General features: G+C 36.0%; 1 protein-coding gene across 1 annotated transcript in view; it reads right to left on the reverse strand.

Moving 5' to 3' along the window:
* Positions 1–303: 303 nt before the first annotated feature.
* The window catches only part of LOC139744433 (sodium- and chloride-dependent glycine transporter 1-like), a 32,861-nt gene continuing 13,232 nt past the window's right edge, over positions 304–19,932 (reverse strand). The window contains exons 4-9 of the mRNA XM_071654872.1: positions 10,898–11,225; positions 10,183–10,315; positions 9,158–9,298; positions 8,260–8,363; positions 4,440–4,567; positions 304–311 (exon numbers count right to left, since the gene is read on the reverse strand). Coding sequence (XP_071510973.1) covers positions 304–311; positions 4,440–4,567; positions 8,260–8,363; positions 9,158–9,298; positions 10,183–10,315; positions 10,898–11,225 — 842 coding nt within the window. The remainder of the gene's footprint in view (positions 312–4,439; positions 4,568–8,259; positions 8,364–9,157; positions 9,299–10,182; positions 10,316–10,897; positions 11,226–19,932) is intronic.

Genomic DNA, 19,932 nt, shown 5'->3' on the forward strand with positions numbered 1-19,932 from the left:
TCAGAGCCCGGGCTCTGCTCTGGTACGAAACCATTATTGCATGATTACTAAGACATGAGAGCACTTTGGGGCGAGTAAGTCTCACAGTGTTAGTTATATGAAAGGTACTTCAACCTGAAACACAAACTAAGAAAAGGAAACTCAGGGAAATTTTTGAGGTACCAAAACTTTATATTATCTTTAACATCTTATATCATTGGTCTTCTACTTAGCGCATGAAACTTATTTACAAAATGAATTACAGAAACTACAAATAAAAACCTAACTGTAGCCCCAGAAAAAACACCCAGACAAATCCACAAACTAAGTCGCTGTCATGCAGAAAAAAGAACAGGAAAGGAAATACAGAGAGATAAAGAAGAACTGATAACATGGTTGGAAAATAGAAAGAAAAACGATGTCGATTGTGAAGACGAAAAGTGATGATTGAACGGCGCCGCTAAGCCCTACGCATAACATTAAGGAAAAAATGAAAGTGAATATTACAGTACTTCTACAATCATTGAGAAATCAACACTGAAAATGTTATCCTATTTAAGTTTGAATATGAAATTATATATATATATATATATATATATATATATATATATATAATTCTAATGATGACGTTCACAAGAATTTCTTATAAGTACTTAAAAATAGATTCTTTAACTTAACCTTAAAAAAATTGAAACTTGGGGCCGTTTTTAAAAAATATTATCACTAAGGTCATTCCAAAATTTGGGTCCAGCAAAAGTAAATGTGGATTGAGTAAATATCGTCCTGGTTAAAGGTAAATGAAATTCATTAGAATAACGAGTTGGGTATCTGTGGAAGGAGTTATTCTTCACAAACGCCCCAGTAAAATGGAAGGTAAGAAACTATTACTAAATTTATACATGAATTGACCAAGATGATAATTATAAAGATCAGTTACTTTTAAAATCTTATGTTCAAAAAATTAAAACATCATATGGGATCTCCAAGATACATTGCAAGTTTATATACGAAGGGGTTTTTTTTTTCTGGAGACGTAGCAGTCTATCAAGATACATTGAATGAGTGTTTCCCCAAGCTATGATACCGTAATTAAGATAAGGCAGAATCAAAGTTGAATATAACATCACGTGTACTAGAGTATTTTTCCCTGCAGGTTACAATGGCATGATCTCCAATATATACAGTGTGCGTATCAATCCTATTGTTTGTGTGTGTGTGTGTGTGTGTGTGTGTGTGTGTGTGTTGTGTGTGTGTGTGTGTGCTGTGTGTGTGTGTGTGTGTGTAGTTGTGCGTGTATGCATTCTACTTGCTGTCTAAACCTGTACATATTGTGCTGTATTGTTCGACGTGGCAGACACTACACAGCTGTGCTTCTGGTGTCAAGCTCCCTCCAATGAAATTTCTTGACATATCAATATTTCATTCATAATTATATTGATTGTGTTGTATATGGAAGGATATAAGTATTGCATTAAAATCGGAATTGAGATCACCATTCTGGCTATACAGGAGATTTATCCTTTGCAAGTTTTATAGATGAGTAGCGTTCAGGTTACTTTCAAAAACGTTTGTTTGTTTGTTTCTTTGTTTGTTTGTTTGTTTGTTCATTTGTTTGTTTCTTTGTTTGTTGTTTGTTTGTTTATTTGTTTGTTTATTTGTTTGTTTGTTTTTTTGTCATGACTTAGTTAAAAGTTTGTGTGGCTGTTGCGTTTCAAATTGATTAGCCATATTAAATATAAAAACTATTGCGTTCATAACCAATCAGCGGTTCTGAGACGTTTTACCATGTATACTTTCGCCTTTTTTCATTTGATCAACAAAATGTCTATTCATTTTTACTTTGATGCTACCACAGTGTATAAGTGTGTAACATACATAGATATTTACAATGAAATTATACATACCTGGGAGTTAAGAGCCACAAGGAAAATCGTGAAATAGAACATGGCTGACCATACAGGGGCAGCGGGAAATTTAGCCAAAGCAGATGGACATGTGACGAACAGCAAATACACCACTGCAAGGTCAAATGTATACGCAGTTGATATACAACATGGCTTTCTTGAAATCAGGATTAGATATGTATAGTCATGGACCTACTACGTCCATGGTATAGTCAACTCGAATAAAATACGGGTCGTTAATCACAAAATGGAAAACAGTTACGTATCAATGAACGTTTAGAATGTCAAAAATTATTTCGTTTCGAGATTAGCAAACCTTGCAAGCAACGATTCTTTTTTTTTTTTCATTTTCGGAATAGCATTTTTGGTATCAACGAACTGGAACCATAATGCATACAACGTTGCTGTGAACCTTCCGAATAAAAAAAAAATAATAAATAAAATAAAAGATAAAGATATCTTAGGCCTACGATCACGAGGATTTAGCCCTGAGGAACTGGGTCCCGCCTGTCCCCACTTGTGCAAGATTTATTAGCCATCGGAAGGAACATTGTGTGACATGCATCAGTTTGATGTCTGACGGAGGGTTTGATATGTCACTTATGAACTCCGATTTGACTGAAAAGAACTGCATGTTTTTTTTTTTTTTTATTTCATGGATCGTCTTGCTCCTCGATATATCGACCATGTGCCATAGGTAAAGGATTATTATCATATCTGCATTCAATCATGCACGAACATCGCTAGCGGAAATTTGTTTGGTGTTGTTGTTGTTGCTGCTGCTGTTGTTGTTGTTGTTGGGGTTTTTTAATTTCTCTCTCTCTCTCTCTCTCTCTCTCTCTCTTTCTTTCTCTTTGTTAGGGAAGTATTTGAATTATTCATTACATATGGCGTATCTAGGGAAAACGGCGCCCGGGGCAAGCGCGAAAATTGCCTCCGTAATTTTCTGAAATAGTGTTTAATCCCAACCCGGTATAGGGAATTTAAATAAAGTCCACATGATATTTAAAAGTGACGAATTTAGATAAATTTTGGCGAGCGAGCCGATTTTTTTTTTTTTTTTTTTTGTATTTCAGCTTACAAAACATGAAATTCTTGTAATTTTTTGCTTATCAAATCTTATTACAATTCTAATCAAGATATAGTGACGACCTTATAGATAAGTCTTTATACTAACAAACTGAGCACTTTAAAAAATATTCTAAATTAGTAAGAGCGAGTGAGCCAAAATTTGTATATTTCCGCGTCATCATTTCGTTTTGTTCTTATCTTGTTTGATTTGTTGTTTTTGTGCGCCCCCCTCCCGTATATTCGAAACTGATCTCTTTTGCTGCAATTGGCGATCGCTTCAGACCGAATGAAATTGCAATCGCTACTCCGTGTAACATTTTTTCCTGCTAAGTATAAAATGACATGTGTGAACATAATAAACATTGTCATTTTGTCAGCGTCATCGTAACGTTTTGTTATTATCTTCTTCTCTTTTTTGTTTGATATATTATAGCGAGCGAGCGCAGCGAGTGAGCCGAAAATTGTTGCATTTCAACTTACAAAACATGGAACTCTTGTTATTTTTTACTTATTAAATCTTACAATTCTAATAAAGATAATAGTGACGGCCTTATAGATAACGTTTTATACCAACAAACTGAGAACCTGAAAAATTACTCTAAGTTGTACGAGGGAACGAGCCGAAATTTGTATATTTCCACGTCATCATTACGTTTTATTCTTATCTTGTTTGATTTTTTTGCACCCCCTCCCGTATGTTCGAAACCGTTGGCGCCTTCTTTTGATCCAATTGGCGATCGCTTCAGAACGAATGAAATTGCAGCCGCTGCTCCGTGCCACATTTTGCCTGCTAAATGTAAAATGACATGTGTGAACACAATAGACATTGTCATTTTGTCCGCGTTATCATCACGTTTTGTTCTTACATTTTTATACATATAAATTTTGGCGAGCGAGCGCAGCGAGCGAGCCTAAAATGTTTGTATTTCAGCTGACAGAACATGAAATTCTTGTGTGAACACAAGAAACATTGCCATTTTGTCCGCGTCATCATCATGTTTTGTTTTTATCTTGTTTGATTTGGTTTTCTGCCCCCCCCCCCTCCCCATCATTCTCCCCCCCCCCCTTTCCGGGCGAGTTTTCTTGTTCTTGTTCTTCTTCCTTTTTCTTTTTTTTCTTCTTCTTCGTTTTTTCTTTTTTTTTCTTCTTCTTCGTTTTTTTTTTGCGCCCACAAGGAGTGGCGCCCGGGGCACATGCCCCCCTTGCCCCCCCCCAATACGCCACTGCGTGATATACAGATAACAGTCTACATATTTTATTTGTCATCCACGTTCCAAACGTTGGGCAAGACTTCAAAGAAGTAAGGTCTTGCTCTGCTGTTGCTCTGCTACTCTGCAGTTGTCGACATGTAAACAACGTGTACTTTGCCACTGTTCCTATGAAGACGCCCATTACTTCTTTATGAATACCTGTATGCATGGCAGATTTCACAGGAACAAAATCTCTTTTATTGCATATGATTTGGTATATATCTATGAGCCTTACCAGCACTATATGCAAGCTCATACACAGGAACCCCAGTCTGTTTTGCCAACACTCCGAGGATGCTGAACACAGTCAGTCCGCAGTAAATACTAGTCAAGCTGTTTACAAGAACTACGACGACTGCGTCACTTCAATACCAGACAAGGAGCAAAAAACAACAAACAACAAAGAAATCAGGTTAAAAACCAATGGAAACTGAATTTGCCAAGTAAAATCAAAACAAAACATGGGCATGATGGATGGAATGACTTCTTTAATAACTAGTTAAGCTGCTCGCTGTACAAAGCACCTGCGAGGGAATGGCTATTGTGTCAAAGGGGAAAAAATTTACTCAATTGGTGAAGGTGAAAATTGATCATTTACGTCTATATGACCTAAATATATGTGATAAAAAAGAAAAACTATTGATTTGCAGTGTGAGCAGGGTAATGGCTTATTTGTCTTCCTCGGGGAAAAACGGAGTTTGCCAGCTTCCAGAAAATCTTGGAGTAGAACGTTTGTCTGAACATTTTTATTGTCTGATTTCCTTCTCCTCCGGGATGTCCAGGACGGAGGAAATTCCAACTTTAAAATATTTGATCCTACGATTACAAAAGGAAGTAACGACTAATGAATTTCGTTTGTTATACCAAGTCAACAAAACCTGTTTATCTGAAACAAAGATCAGTGAGAGAGAAAGAGGGAAGGGCGGGATAGGCCTCTATGCATTTCATTGATAATGATACAGTGCTTATATGGCGCATACAGTGTTTCTATGTTTTTATATTTCTTTAAGTGAGAGGGAGGAAAATGAAAAAAATGTAATGTACAATGTATGTACATTATATTCATATATTATATTATATTTCATTATATTGCACTTCCCCCGATTCTTTTGGAATTAAGCACCGACGACGTCTTTATCATCTGACAGGGGTGGCTATTTTATTTGTTATAGCCATGTTTTATGATATTGCCTCGAATGGTGGACACAGCGTTTGCTGTTTCTTTGTTTTGTGTTTTTTTTTCTTTTTTTAAATTGCTGGTGCACGTGTTCTTTTCTCAATACTTCGCAGTCTTTTCTGAAGCCACAAAATGTATAATTTTCTAATATAGTCCAAACTGTACCATTGTCATTATATATTGACTCATACTGTAAACCTGCATTTGAGAAGAATTTGCTATATCGCTGAATATTTGTGTGTGTGTGTTTTTTTTTCTATGATTCGGTCATTCGTTGTACCCGTGCTCCTAATCTTACTCTTTACGCTCGATTATAAGTGGGACCTACTCTAAACAAGCTTTCTTCTAACTATAGGCTCCATTATATTTCTTTAGCATTCATTCTCAGATCCCAACTTTCATATATCGACCACTATGGTTTATATTGAAGACTTTGTTCACAAAAACCGATAAGTCCATTTTTGAAAATTTTGAAGTATGGTCTCTGTCATAGAGTACAAAACAATACCTTTTAAATGATATATTGATCACTACATATAAAGGTGCATTTTTGAAGTTATGGTCAAAAGAAGCAAAAATTTTCTTATTATTCTCTTTATTTTTCTTGACCTTTAATTGCAAATATCTCGATTTGGCAAATATGGACTTATCGGTTTTTGCGAACATACTCTTCATATGATTGCAATATTCCATTATGCCTCCTAGCTGGATATCATTCATTTTTTTTTTTAATATTATGCCTCCTAGCTTGATGCCATGAATCATTTAATTTTGTTATATTTAATGTATTTTTTCATCGAGAAATATGAAATAAATTGGAGTCCTGTCAACTCAGAATTATAACCGACATCTAACACCTTTTGGAAGAAATTCCTTCGTGTGGATTGTCAGAGTGTTACATTGTATCCCTTTTAAGTGTCGTGTCAGTAACTTTAGTATCCCTTATTTAATCGCATTTATCATTACATACACCACATGAAAGGTGAGGACTTCTTAAATTCAGTTTATATCTATTTTCGTATTTCTCAATGAAAAATATATAACGTATACCGAAAATGATGGTATATCATATCTAGCTCGGATATACAATAGATTATTTTAAGATATAGAACAAGGTGTTCACACAAAGATTGAATTATAACAGTAATAATAATAGACAGACAAGATGGCATCTGAGCAAAATGTGGTTATTTTATGAAATGATCCCTGTAACATGGTCTTCACGTGTGCAAAATATGGGAAAGATAGGACATGTATTCACCAAGATACAAGATGAAACATTTATGACCTTTGACCCCAATTTACATACCCAATATGGTGTCTGATCAAGTAGTTGTTATCTTATGAAATAATGTACGTGACATGAACTAAACATGTGCAAAATATTATGCTGATAGAGCGTGTTTTTCTTGAGTTATTGCAAAGAAACTTGGAAAAAGAAAGGAATATCTCAATACATCGAAGATAAGCTTTAATTTCAACCAAGTTTTTGGACGTGATCCCGACATCAAATGAAAAATAAAGGGCACATTACCGATAGCCCAAAGTCTCAGCTACAACATATTAAAATCTGGGAGAAATTCACCGAAGCATAAGGGAGCTAGTGCTCGATAAAGATAGTCATGTCAATTTTCATTTCCAGAAAAACTGCACTCCCATAGAGATAACACTTAAACTGGTCAAATTTGACAAGATTACATTTAATCCATTTTTACGAGGTGATGCCGTCATGCAATCAAAATGTTGTTATTGCATTAATGAAAGAGTATTTAATAAGCTACATCATACTGAAATCTGGGTGAAAATTGGCAAAGGATTAGTGCGATACGCTCGAGTGAACTTGAAACTTGATGACGTCATTTTGAAAATTTACTTTTTTTAATTTATTAAGAAATTTGATATCTTTTAATCATTTTTTCAGCATCGCCAACCCATGAAATGACATGAACAACTCATCAGCTTTCAGAATATAAAAAGAAAATGGAGGGTCACCGTCCATCCTGACGAGTAATATCGGAATTAAAATTGGTGGTTTTTTGGCATTGTTGCACTGTATATCGCCATTGACGCGCGCGCGGAATTTCAACTTTGACGGGCCCGTATGACGTCATATTGAGTCGGATTGACTTGAAACTTGGTAGAAGTATTACTTGACATTTCAGGCATCCGATAAACGTCAAAAAACGGGAAATTTCAGTTGCATATGAGCTGTGCGTGCGTATATGTGCGCGCGCGTACGCGTCCGTCCGATTTTTTCAATTTTTCGAAAAATGCTCCAAATGGTCTGAAACGTGTGCAAAAAAAATTTGAGCTCGATTGGAGCATACAAATATTTTAACGCGCGCGTACGCGCGCGTTTTAAGAGAAAATATGAATTTTGAGAATATGAGTAGAATGCGCATAACTTGAAATATATGTGACGTAAATTTCATTGAAAAATTCCATTCCATTGATGAGATATGTTTGAGAATGTGTTTTCATATAATGACGTCATAGTGACGTCACGGTCGACTGATCACTATGATTTTATTAGACCCGTCGTCTTTGGGACATGATACATATATGGTATAAGTTTGAAATTGATAGGAAGAACACTTTCTGAGCTAATCGATACACAAATTTTGTCCAGAAATAAAGAAAGAAGAAGAAGAAGAAGAATTAATGATGTTGATAACAATAATAACGATACATTGTTCCGAATATCATGGATTGCAATAATAGTCCTCAATGTCAGAGGAACAGATGCGTTTTGAATATTCAAATACCGAACGAAAAGGGAAAGGGAATGGAAATTGACCTTTGTTTCCTTATTAATAGTGTATACACGACACTCCAACATGGTACCTCGGCAATCCCCAGGAAAAAAGAAATAACTTACATGATGAAGTTGGTATGAAAATTGTTGAAGGATGCCAGCGTGGTCAAACTCCCCGTGCCTGCTCCAAAGGAGTGGAAAACGTTTATGGCAGCCGCACCCCAAAACTGTGTGCAAGGATTTCAAATTGATTCGTATAATTCTATTCAGATGATTGATAACAAAACATTTAAGAGGAGATGTTTAAAAGTGTACGGTAGTGCAGAGTATCTCCAACATGCATTGACGATATTTTTTCTTTTGAAAAAAAAAATGGTTTAGAGAAACAAAAAAAAAAGGATATCAATAAAAAGATACATTCATGAGAGGAGTTTTTTCACCTCAGGGAAATATGAAATATGAAACTATTAACCATGAAAGAATATTTAAATGGAAAGAAAAGATTAACCATATTCATCAATGCATATCAATATGTCATAGCACCTTCATTTGGATAAAGACATGAAGAAAGCAAAAGTGGACAATAACTTGATTTTATTCAAAATAAGAAATAACGTCACGGTATATTTGCTAAATTTTACAGTTTTGTACCATCAGCATAACATGAATTTTAAATACATGTATAATATCAAGAGTGCGGATAAAAAATAATAATCTAACTTCAGAAGGGCAGTTACCATTAATGCCAGCTATGGAGAGCTCATTGTTAGTTTTGGCTAAAGGGAAACTCTTCCTCTTTCCATTACATTTAATTGTGTTGGCAATAACAAAGGTGCACTTTTTACAAGCTTGAGCATTATGATGACAGAACATTGAGCGTCTCATTGAAATGGGAAAGATGTGTCAATAAAAGGATTGGTTAAATAAACAGTCCAGCCTGCACGACTTCAGTTTTGTGTTAAAGACAAAAAGTAACTTTTTTTTCTCAGAAAGTTTTCAAAATCAAAAGTAACGGACAAACCTCAAGGTCTCGAATGTGCCACCGGAATGAGCGAGGAGATAAAAAGATACGGATGCCGTCTGCACTACCCTCCAGAGTGAGAGCGCGAATAAGTAAGGCCGTTAGCAGGACGTATGGAAAGAGTGCAGTGAAGTAAGCAACCTTGATGTCATCAAGAAAACACAGATAATAAGCATATACATGATCATAATAATATGAAGGGAATGAGATACGTATAAGGCATGTCCCTTGTAAGAATTGTAAAAATCATAGTACACATTATCATCGGCCTTTCGTCATCACTTAATCCCATCTCTGTAGACTGTAGATATCTAATCTATATCTATATCTATATCTATATCTATATCTATATCTATATCTATATCTATATCTATATAATCAAAGGCAGAGTGCGAGAAGGGGTCCCGACCGTGTACAGAACGACAAAAATGTTCTAAGGTATATATTAAAGTTCCTTATTTCAACCTTCATTCCATCCTTTAGAACTCGTTAAAAAAAGAACGCGAGTGAATATAAGCAGGTGCGAGTCACTTTGTGACTTCTGTTTTGATAACATTGTTCAATTATTGTCACTAGAGATTTGGCTTGATGTATTTCCCCTTGAAATCAAACGTCATTTTGTTATAACGCTCGTTTTTATTTCTATTTTATTTTGAGGGGTGGACCCTTCTTTTTTTCTCTTCATTCAACATGTAACTTCTGTAGTATTTCAGTCAACTATAAGAAGAGTTTTATCGCAAAACGAGCTAAATCCATTCTTGTTAAGTTGAAATATTTGTGATTAAAGCTCATAAAAACCATGACAATAATAAGAAAATACAGGATATTTTTAATCATAACTTCAAGAATATTTCTTGTAATGTTACAACTATAGTATCATTGGAAAGTGTTAATTTTGCTCCATCTATTGATGGACTTATTTCTAAACGGAGTTACTTTGAACATGGCCCTTAACTTATTTTGCAATAAATCTCTTCGATATATGAAAAAAAGCCGTACTTTATCTTCAGCTTGCAAATGTTTACCTTGCCAGAAATCTTGATGCCTCGGACTACGATAACAAAGGTGACGACCCACACGAAGAGGTTACAAAGAGCGATCTTCCAAACCACGCCTCCAGTCTCCTCGATACCAGACGATTCCTGGAGAACCGCATTCCTTGTTTATGACAATGGAGAAAGTGAAAGCTAAGAAGAGTAAACATACAGTGATATCATGTCAGGTCAGAGACCATTATAGTCTTTAATCAAGGCCCTCTCGCTGTATGGTAGGGAGCCCAGCCGAGTGGGCTCACGCTATTGCGCTTTCTCCCGTCATAGCCATCAAACATACTCCTTGGTAAATCTTGGCCCTTGTTACAAGTTTGCAGGAAAAAAAAAACAAAGAAACAGAAAACGTAAAGGTTGAGACAGTCTTGATCAACTAGGAAATGCAAATACAGAAACACAGGAAAGTGTTCAAATGACATTGAATTCTTCACTTTTACCAATGTTATGCTGATGACAGCTAAAGTGACTCAATCAGTTGATACAAAGTATTCATCACGAGTTTATGAATCTAGGTGCAAATAATTTCCTTTCCAAACATAAGATGCACATTTTTATCAGGACATTGTAATTCATATGCACGGGTCATCTTCCAACCTCCCCTTTAAAATTTCTTAACCACCCTCTCCCCCCCCCCCCCCCGGTTGTTTATCAATTTATTTAATGTATACTTGCTCAGAACAGGTATACTCGCCTCCAGTACTCCTCGCTCGGATCAGTGCGACGATCCCATATGTCAGGGGAAACACTCTCCGGTCTAAACGACATGCTGAATTCTCCAAACTCATCCTTACTTATCATTGTCTGGTTAGCGCAGCTGCCATTGGCAACAATGATGCCTCCGTTTTCCAGACAATCGTCAATAAGCTCACTGCAGTACGGTGTGTTCCAAGAATGGTGACAGCCCTCCCAGGGCAAATTGGAGGTGAAGGAGGCAAAAAAGAAGTAGACGGAGTAGCTGATGACCACGCTGTAAAAGCAGCGATATACTACCATGGCTAAGATCCGGCCGTAAGAAACACCTGTTCCGGAAAAGATGTTTTGATGTTGGTCAATATCGATTATTATTACCTACACGAGGTAGTTTTCCGAGGAAATTGCAGTTGGTATTTTGCAGGGTTGGGAGTTCAGCAGGCGACATTAGAGCATATCACGAGCATTCGGGGTTTTACATATACAGTGGACTTCCGTTATAACGAAGTCCTCGGGACCAGCAGTTTTCTTTCGTTATATCGGAATTTCGTTATAACCGAACAAAATCTACAATAGAAATACATAGAGTGGATGGTATTGCAGCCAAAATTTTTACTTCGTTATAACCGGAATTTCGTTATAACCGACGTGTTCGTTATAACGGGAGTGCACTGTAAACATTCCGGTCTAGCCAATCACTTTACATGTAAACATTCCGGTCGACCACAAAGCGAAGACATTCAAGGAAGTCGCTGCGTGTCGGTTACACGCACCGCAGAAGAACGCCGATAAATCAACTCATACAAGGTCGACCACTTCCAGCAGCACTACACGTCAAACAATGACTAGTCCATTTGTGCTCAATAACTCCACAGTGACAATCAGTAACTGTTATTACAACTCTCCAAATTGAAACCGAAGCAAAAATAAAGTGTAAAAACGTTCGGATGTTTGAAGTTCGTCTGTTGCAACTACATATATCTTGGAACTTGGAGTTGAATGGTATAGACCGATTCAAGCGACTGTTCAGGGAAGTGCGCCCTCTTATGGCGACGCCATAACTGGGGGCTATCCAGGCCGGGTCGGCAAACGCCCTGCGTGCGTGGCAAGTGTGCCAGCGGCAGCCAGTGCTTTTACCACCCGGCGCCAGCCGGCCAGCTAACTATCTCTGGCGCTGGCAGCGATCGACGCATCTGGATTTGTGACAACTAGAGTCTGCTTTTTTTTTTTCGCTAGCTAATTTAAAAAATAAAAAATAAACAACTTACACCGAGTATGAAACTTGAATTTCAAGGTAGATATCGGTACGATCCGTGAGTGTAGGTAGACTCTATTTCTTTGGCGATGACTTGGGTACTCGCGTGTAAGCCCCATATGTTCACATTTGTGTATAAAAAGAGAATAAAAACCGCTGGGGAGAACTATGGCTAGGCGCAGGCAGACGTCTTGCTAGTAAGCCTAGACTGTTGAGAAGTTAACTGATTAATTAAATACAAATAATGAATAAGAATCTTGAGCTAGATATGGCGCTATAAATTGCAACCTATCAGTTAACTTTTTAGGCTTTTGCCTTTACTCGGGAGTCTCGGGCCAGCGGGGTAGAATCTGTCTAACGTTAGATCTTATCTAGAATTCTAGGCAAGAGTCCAGACTAGATCTAGACCTATTGACTTCTAGAACCCTACATCCTATATCATTTTCGGTTGTCGATAACTTCAGGCAAGCCTAACTAAGTAAACCAAAAGGAATACAAATCTACGCGTTTCTAAACCGTATAAACTGATGTCAACAGCCAAAACTACTATTTTAGGTCTATTTAAGTAACGTTGCATAACATCACGCTAACGCCTAATATTATGATCTACAAAAGTGATTTTCAAATCATACTTTCTTAATATGATTATGAAACGGATGATTGCCACCATCCATGGTTTAATATTTATAAGTAGGCCTATCACTTTATCAAAAATCAAATTCAGAGTTCCAGGCCAAAATTGAATAGGGCCTATGGTCAATTCAGTGCTGAACATTGAAGAAGTGAAAACAATATAAGAATTTACCGCATCTTGAAACATTTATTTAGCTGTAGTGTAGGCTGTAAAATGTTTGTCATAATAATAGTATAGCCAGGAAGTGTATTCTAACTTTGGCAAGTAGTGCACCCAAGCATTAAAAAAAAGATAGTGAATTCTCAAAATCTTTGATCTGAACTTGTCTTCTAAAATGAACCACATATTTTACAAATATGCAGTGAAAGGCTAGTTAAATAGAGAATGTAGTAGGCATAGTTTGTTTCGATATCTATGCATTTTTTATACCGTTGTATTTCACTTATTGTCTCTAATTGTATATTTATCATGCATCAGCGGTGTCTGAATTTCACACACTGCCGTGCAGCTTCCATTTCTATTTTTTCTGTTATTTGTGCACCCAACAACTGCACAATGTGTTTTCCTGATCCTTCCTTTGCAGTTTTCATTGTAGATTAATATGTCTGAATCACTCGGTTTGTCCAAAAGAAAAGCATTAAAAGCCGCTGACTGACTTTTCCCCACAGTGAGTAATCAATCACATTATTAGCGTGGCGGTCGCCGGCCGCGGCGCAGCGGCCAGGCCCGGCTTACTATGCGCGATGGGTACGCTAGGCTGCTCAGCTGCAAGTGCAACTCGCTGGGTAGCTAGCTCGCTGGAAGCCCCCGTTGGCCCCCAGTTATGGCGACCGTTATAGCGCCGCTAGCGGTGGTAGGTGAATAGGTCATTGAAATTGAATCGGTCTATACACTAATGAACAATTTTCAATTATTCGACATGTTGGTGATGATCTAAAGGTTGTCGAATGTGGCTTGATCTATAATCATAGTGTATAGCCGTATTCACATATTTTCCTAATTTACCTAGGGGATAGGTAATAATTATGATATTAACTGGCCTTGAGGGAGATACCAGATAAATATTGCCCGCACTGAAAGAATATTTTCTAGCATCTCCATCGCGGCCAGTCAATATTATGCAAATATTCAGCAGGCATCAGTTAGAATAAAGTTGTGTTCTGGTGCTGCTGTCTCTTACCCCCCCCCCCCCTTTCTCTCGGCCTACTGCATACTAATAGGTTATCCTCATAAAAGTGGTAAAGTCATTTTGTATTTGTTGTTATTATTATTACCTCCGCCAAGGGAGGAGGTTATGTTTTTGTTAACGTTGGTTTGTGTGTTTGTGTGTTTGTTCGTTAGTTAGTTAGTTAGTTTGTCTGTGTGCAAAATAACTCAAAAAGGAATGAACGGATTTGAATGAAACTTGCAGAAAAGGTTTAGAATGATACAAATAACAGATGATTACATGTTCGTAGTGATCCGAGAATTTTGGGAAACACATTGCCACGAGAAATGGGTGAACAAAGCAAAAGATCTACATTTCGTAAATGACTTTCAGATTTCCTACTCTTATAGATATTATACTGTATCAAGTATTATTGGTTTTCTATGTTAGAAAATGAATGATATACATTGTATAAATATTAACAGTCATTTCAACTTACCATGTAATAATTTTTCTTTTGTATTTAGCTTTTAGTATGAAGATCAAGGTGACCAATTTCGACTAGCACTTGTGCTAACTTTTGGTTTCCAACAATTATGCTACATGTATCATATTTAACTCTCAAATGTCATCACTTAATCATGTTATTGTAAAGGAGTAACAGATAAGTATATTTTTTTCACATTTGTATGTAGATACGATTGTGTTATGAATCTTATATGTACATGTTTAAAATGTTGTTGCTAATAAAAACTTCAAACTTCAAACTTCATTTATGAAGGATTTTTTTTGATATTTTGGCAGGTAGGGTCAATGAACATTATTATTTCTATAACTATTATTTTTACTATTAATATCATTGTTATTATTATTATTGCAACTATCATTATTATTGTGGATATAACTATTTATTATTATTATTGTTATTTTGTCAGACGCTGCCTCAAGTACAGATTCTCGCGTCGTTTAGGTGCTAAGTCCAGGTTCCTTTTCCTGATTTCTAAAGTATAAGTACGGATTTTAACTCATAATGTGTGAAAAACACTATGTAAGTTGAACACCCTCCCTTCCACAAGAGTAGCGGCTTCTTGACACACAGTCCCATCCTCGTTGTCTGCCATACTTTCATGATGACATGCAAGAGCGCAGGAGGCTTGTAGCTCATCGGAGCGTTAGAAAAAAGGGGGGAATCAACCTCGTTTAAACTTTTCCTGTGACGTACCATAATAGTACATCAACAACTGAAGTCCTCTTTGTGTCCTTGCTGTGTTTCAAACCCGTCAACAGTTATTTTGGTTATCACATTGTATGCAAACGTTGATAATCAGCGTATCTTGCTCTCTCATTTTCTGTATATTATATATTATTTCATACACCTAAACATATATATTATGCATGTATATATATCCAGTATATATATATCCAGTATATATATATATATATATATATATATATATATATATAATGATAGTTAAAGGAATAATGATGTCAAAGCTACACACCGATTTCTCCTTCCTTTCTCATATCTCACAAATATATATATATACATAATCATATATATATATATATATATATATATATATATATGTATATATATATAATAGGTGCCGCACACACACACACACAAACACACACATAAAACATTTACCGCTTTTGATCCTTAGTAATATGAAAACTGTATATCGGATAGCGCTGCCATTGATGAGTAATAGTTGAACAGTGTAAAATTTAGTTAGAGATGATTTGAATGAAAGCATACATCAGTTTCATTATATTCCATGATTAATTTTAAAGGTAGGTTCCAGATTTTGGCCAATTTTGTACCCTCTTTAAAGAATTTGAACTTTACACAGGAGCCAATGATGGGCATGTAACTGTGCGCTTACATGACCCCGAACAATGAACATGAATACCACGAAACCACTGTTTCAGAGCTCTGCTGACTAAGCTTCTGGTCTCTTGTTCCAAGGCACATGAATGCTTTATCAATGATTCATGATGGATTGCCCTTGGCACTGCTAGTCTGAATTCATGGTAAAAATGCATGCACATGAAAGTGTAAGCGCATGTAGGCCTATCCATGTGCTGGCATACACTACATAATCAAAATCAAATCAAATCAAATCACATTTCAGGATGAAAAATGACTTGCTTTGATAGTGGAATTCGTCATGAAAAAAAAACAACCCAATAAAGCATTTAAACTCTGGCAATTGTCAAGGAAAATTATCTTGGTTTTAACCACACACTCCCATACCCACCAACTGACCCCTGTGCAAAGATAGAATTTTGGTACAGAGGGTTGATTTTAGAGCAAAGTCTGAACCCCAGCTTCAAGAATATAATCGAATTTAATGAAACTGATTCATGCTTTTCTATTTCAAATTACCACCAAAAGAAACTGTACACTATTCAGGTTTTGCTCATATCAATGTCAGTGTAACGTGATATATAGCTTTCGAGCTATTAAGGATCGAAAGTAGGTTTATTTTTCGTAACACCCATATATATATATATATATATATATATATATATATACATATTATATGTTGTATATAATATACATATATATTATATATATATATATATATATATATATATATATACATATATATATATAATATAATACACTGTATATATGGGTGAGAATTTTGAACGATGTACAATTGCCAATTTTCGCACCTTATGACATTATTTCCCTTAGAACACGCCAGGAAGATCTAAGACACCAGATTTTTTCATGTCATCTCAAAGATTGGTAAATTTCCTTTCAGGAAATATATGGTTTGGTTGACTTTTGCCGGATATTTTTCATTTGACAAGGACTTAAAGCGTAAAAATACGGTAAAAACGCTATTTTCACAATAATTTTTGTTTTTCAAAGTAATGATGTGCATTTTTAAGCGTACGTGGCATCTAATATCTGACCATGTTCTGGATCTGACATATCATGGGTATGAACCACAAAATTATAAGAAGTTTATGAGCACGTATGAAATCACAGAGAACAATTGAAATATCAAAGTCCTAAACAGACGAACGTCCGTGATGCTTTTATTTCTATCGCTGCTGCAAATTCTACTTTGTTGTCCCAACTGTAATGTATACGAAAATTTGGTGTTCCACCTAATGAGCATATCCTGAAAAAATTGCATGTTTGCTGGCTGTACATGGGACGTAATATTCTTTTATGCAAAATTATACTCAGTTTTCGTCACGGACGTGATTCCGCTATTTTCTAATAAAGATCGTATCCCATGAAACGTTATTGATGATATTGTTCTGAGTCGTAATCAACTAAGATCTAGCCACACGATAATATGTTTGTTTTGAGTTTCTGTCCATCCTTTGTCAAATAGGAATCGAAATTATATCTTTAGACGAACCTCCGAGAAAAAAAGAACGTCCGTGATGATTAAAACGTTTTAGAGATGGACACCATCTTGCTTTGATGACGAAGGTGCATTTTACCTTTGGCTCTCTAGCCGAGGAGCTGCATGTTATTTTTGGAGCGGACTGAGGCTTGTCTGCAGTTTTTGGACCATGCAATTCACCGAAAACCAAGCAAATAATTAATATTTTCTCTGAAAATTTACCTCCTGATCCCCCTCTGAGCAATACATATGTTGTAAGGATGTCAAATTTCTTATAATTTGCATTATCAATACCTTTTCAAATTTTTGAAAGCGTTAGGAAGGCTAGGTACTCTCTGCCGATTAGTTATCCGTCCTGGAACATGACCCTATCAGTAGAACGAACGTCCGTGACAATTCCAGCGAACGTCCGTGACGTATGCAATCCCTTCGATAGGGATAAGTTGTCCCGAAAGTGTCCTGTATTCTTTAAAACTTTTAGCTCCAATAGCCACAAATAAAGTTTTACAAAGTAAACAATGAGTTTAGGGCAGCAGTTTCAGAATTTTTAAGGCGTTATGTGATCATGATGAACAAACAGTTGAAAATTTACTCACAATTTTAAGCTAGTTTTCCCTCTAATTACACAAAAACAGCTAAACACTGAAAACAAAGTTATAGGAAAATGGAATTTTGCGTAATCTGTAATTTCTGTGCATTTAAATTTCTTTCTAATGAGGATCTGGAGACAATTTGTGCTGTTACAGGTTCTGAAAGTTTCGCTCACGGACGTTCTGTCCGAGAAAGGAAATTTCTGATAATTGCAAATATATCACTGCACATAAAGTTAATGTTAGTTGAAAATATTACCAAATCACCGAGCCGCTCATACCCAAAAGTGAATAATGTTCAGCACTCAATTTACTTGTAATAACAAACGGAAAACGTTTTGGTCACGGATGTTCGTTGGTAGAATAAGTCAATGGATTACATAGTAGGAGAAAGAGGATCAGTGCCACTTTTTAGTGACAGGTGCGCCAAGTGTTTATCTTTTGAGTATGGTAGCTGCCGTCTCAAACAGAACACATCCAGTTTTGGTCTCCATAACGGACGTTCGTTGTAATTGTCATGATATTAAATGCCTTAATCCATTCTTATTTTTCTCTTCATGACGATTTTTCGCTCATTCCCTCAATAACCTGGACATGCTGCGACCAAACAGAAAACAGAAACAAAACAAAACAAACCAAAACAAATCCGAAAAGTGCTACGTCATCACATGCAGCATAATGACGGAAGAAGTCTGTAATGGGCATGTGTTGAATAAAAAATGGAAAAGTTTCAAAAGGACGTGGAAGCAGTTGAATGAAAATGACTGAGAAACAGAGAAGGGATCGAGCTCCAACACACAGAAAAAAAGAATTGCCAGTGCACTCCCGTTGTACCAAATTCCTCTGGAGAAGTTTTTGTTTGTTTGTTTATGTTTTTTATTCATCGAAATGCCGTCACAAGCGAACAAAAATAATGCAGTATACCATTATTGTTTGATGAATACAAACAAATCCTCCGATTATTATCACATGGTGTTGTTTTATACTCATCGATGAAAAGCAATGTTCATTTGTAATTCTTTCCAAGACTTGTTTTTTCATTTTACATTTAAGAGACAGAGAGATCGTCGATTTGTTTGTGCTTTTGTTCTTACTTTGAAAACACATGTTAAAAAAAGTAATGATTAAGAATAGGTTTAAGGTTGCACTTTGATACGTTCGCTCTTCCTAAGATTCGTTACTCCGATGTCCAAAGGTTTGTTATTCCGAAAATGAAAAAAAAAAAGTTTTTAGTTAATTAAGGAGGTTTGTTATAAAAAAATTTCTTATTCCGAAAGTTTGTTAGTCCGAAAAATAAATATTAAGGATCATCATTTTTAGGTCCGTTCTTCTAAAAGTGGAAAGGGCCTGATATTCGTTTAGGTGAAAACGGTTATTATGAGGTTTTGAAATTTGGAGGATTTTAGTTGTTAACTTGTTTCTCCACATTTGGATAAGCGAACATGATTTTTCATGTTCCCTCAATAAATAAACCTTTCGATTAACCTTCGGAGATTCCTATCATTTACCGAATAAAAAAGCTTCATAATTATACAAACTCTATCAATTTTCGTATTGACAAACTGTATGAATAACGAGCCTCCGAAATGACGCGCTACAAAATGTTTGTTATAACAACCCACATTGTATGATATCGAAGTCACGAACATCCATCCAAGTTATATGGACTTATTGTGTCTTGTTATGACGTCTTGTTATGACAGTATCGAACCTATTATCATTTCTGACTAATGTAATAATACAAATTCTCCTCGGTAACAGTGTGTAACTCAAGGAGCAAACATAGAGGGATTTCTTCCCAACGTATTCGTTTGCCCTCCCCAGCTAAACTTCGTATTTCTATAACGGAGCACATTTCTGTTGTCTTTCTGTTTTAATTCATTGTCATAATTTTAGCTGTGACCATGTTCGTTACAAGCAAATTTTGCATTGTAGACTTTATATAACAAATTTGGACCTGAATCTTTACTTCATGATAACGAAATTTTGATAAATATATTCGTTCTCAAGGATGGACTACGTAACTGAGATTACAC

This window comes from Diadema antillarum, unplaced genomic scaffold (genome assembly GCF_040938485.1).
Source record: "Diadema antillarum isolate AM-2024a unplaced genomic scaffold, OU_Dant_1.0 seq00001174_RagTag, whole genome shotgun sequence".
Lineage (NCBI taxonomy): Eukaryota > Metazoa > Echinodermata > Echinoidea > Diadematoida > Diadematidae > Diadema > Diadema antillarum.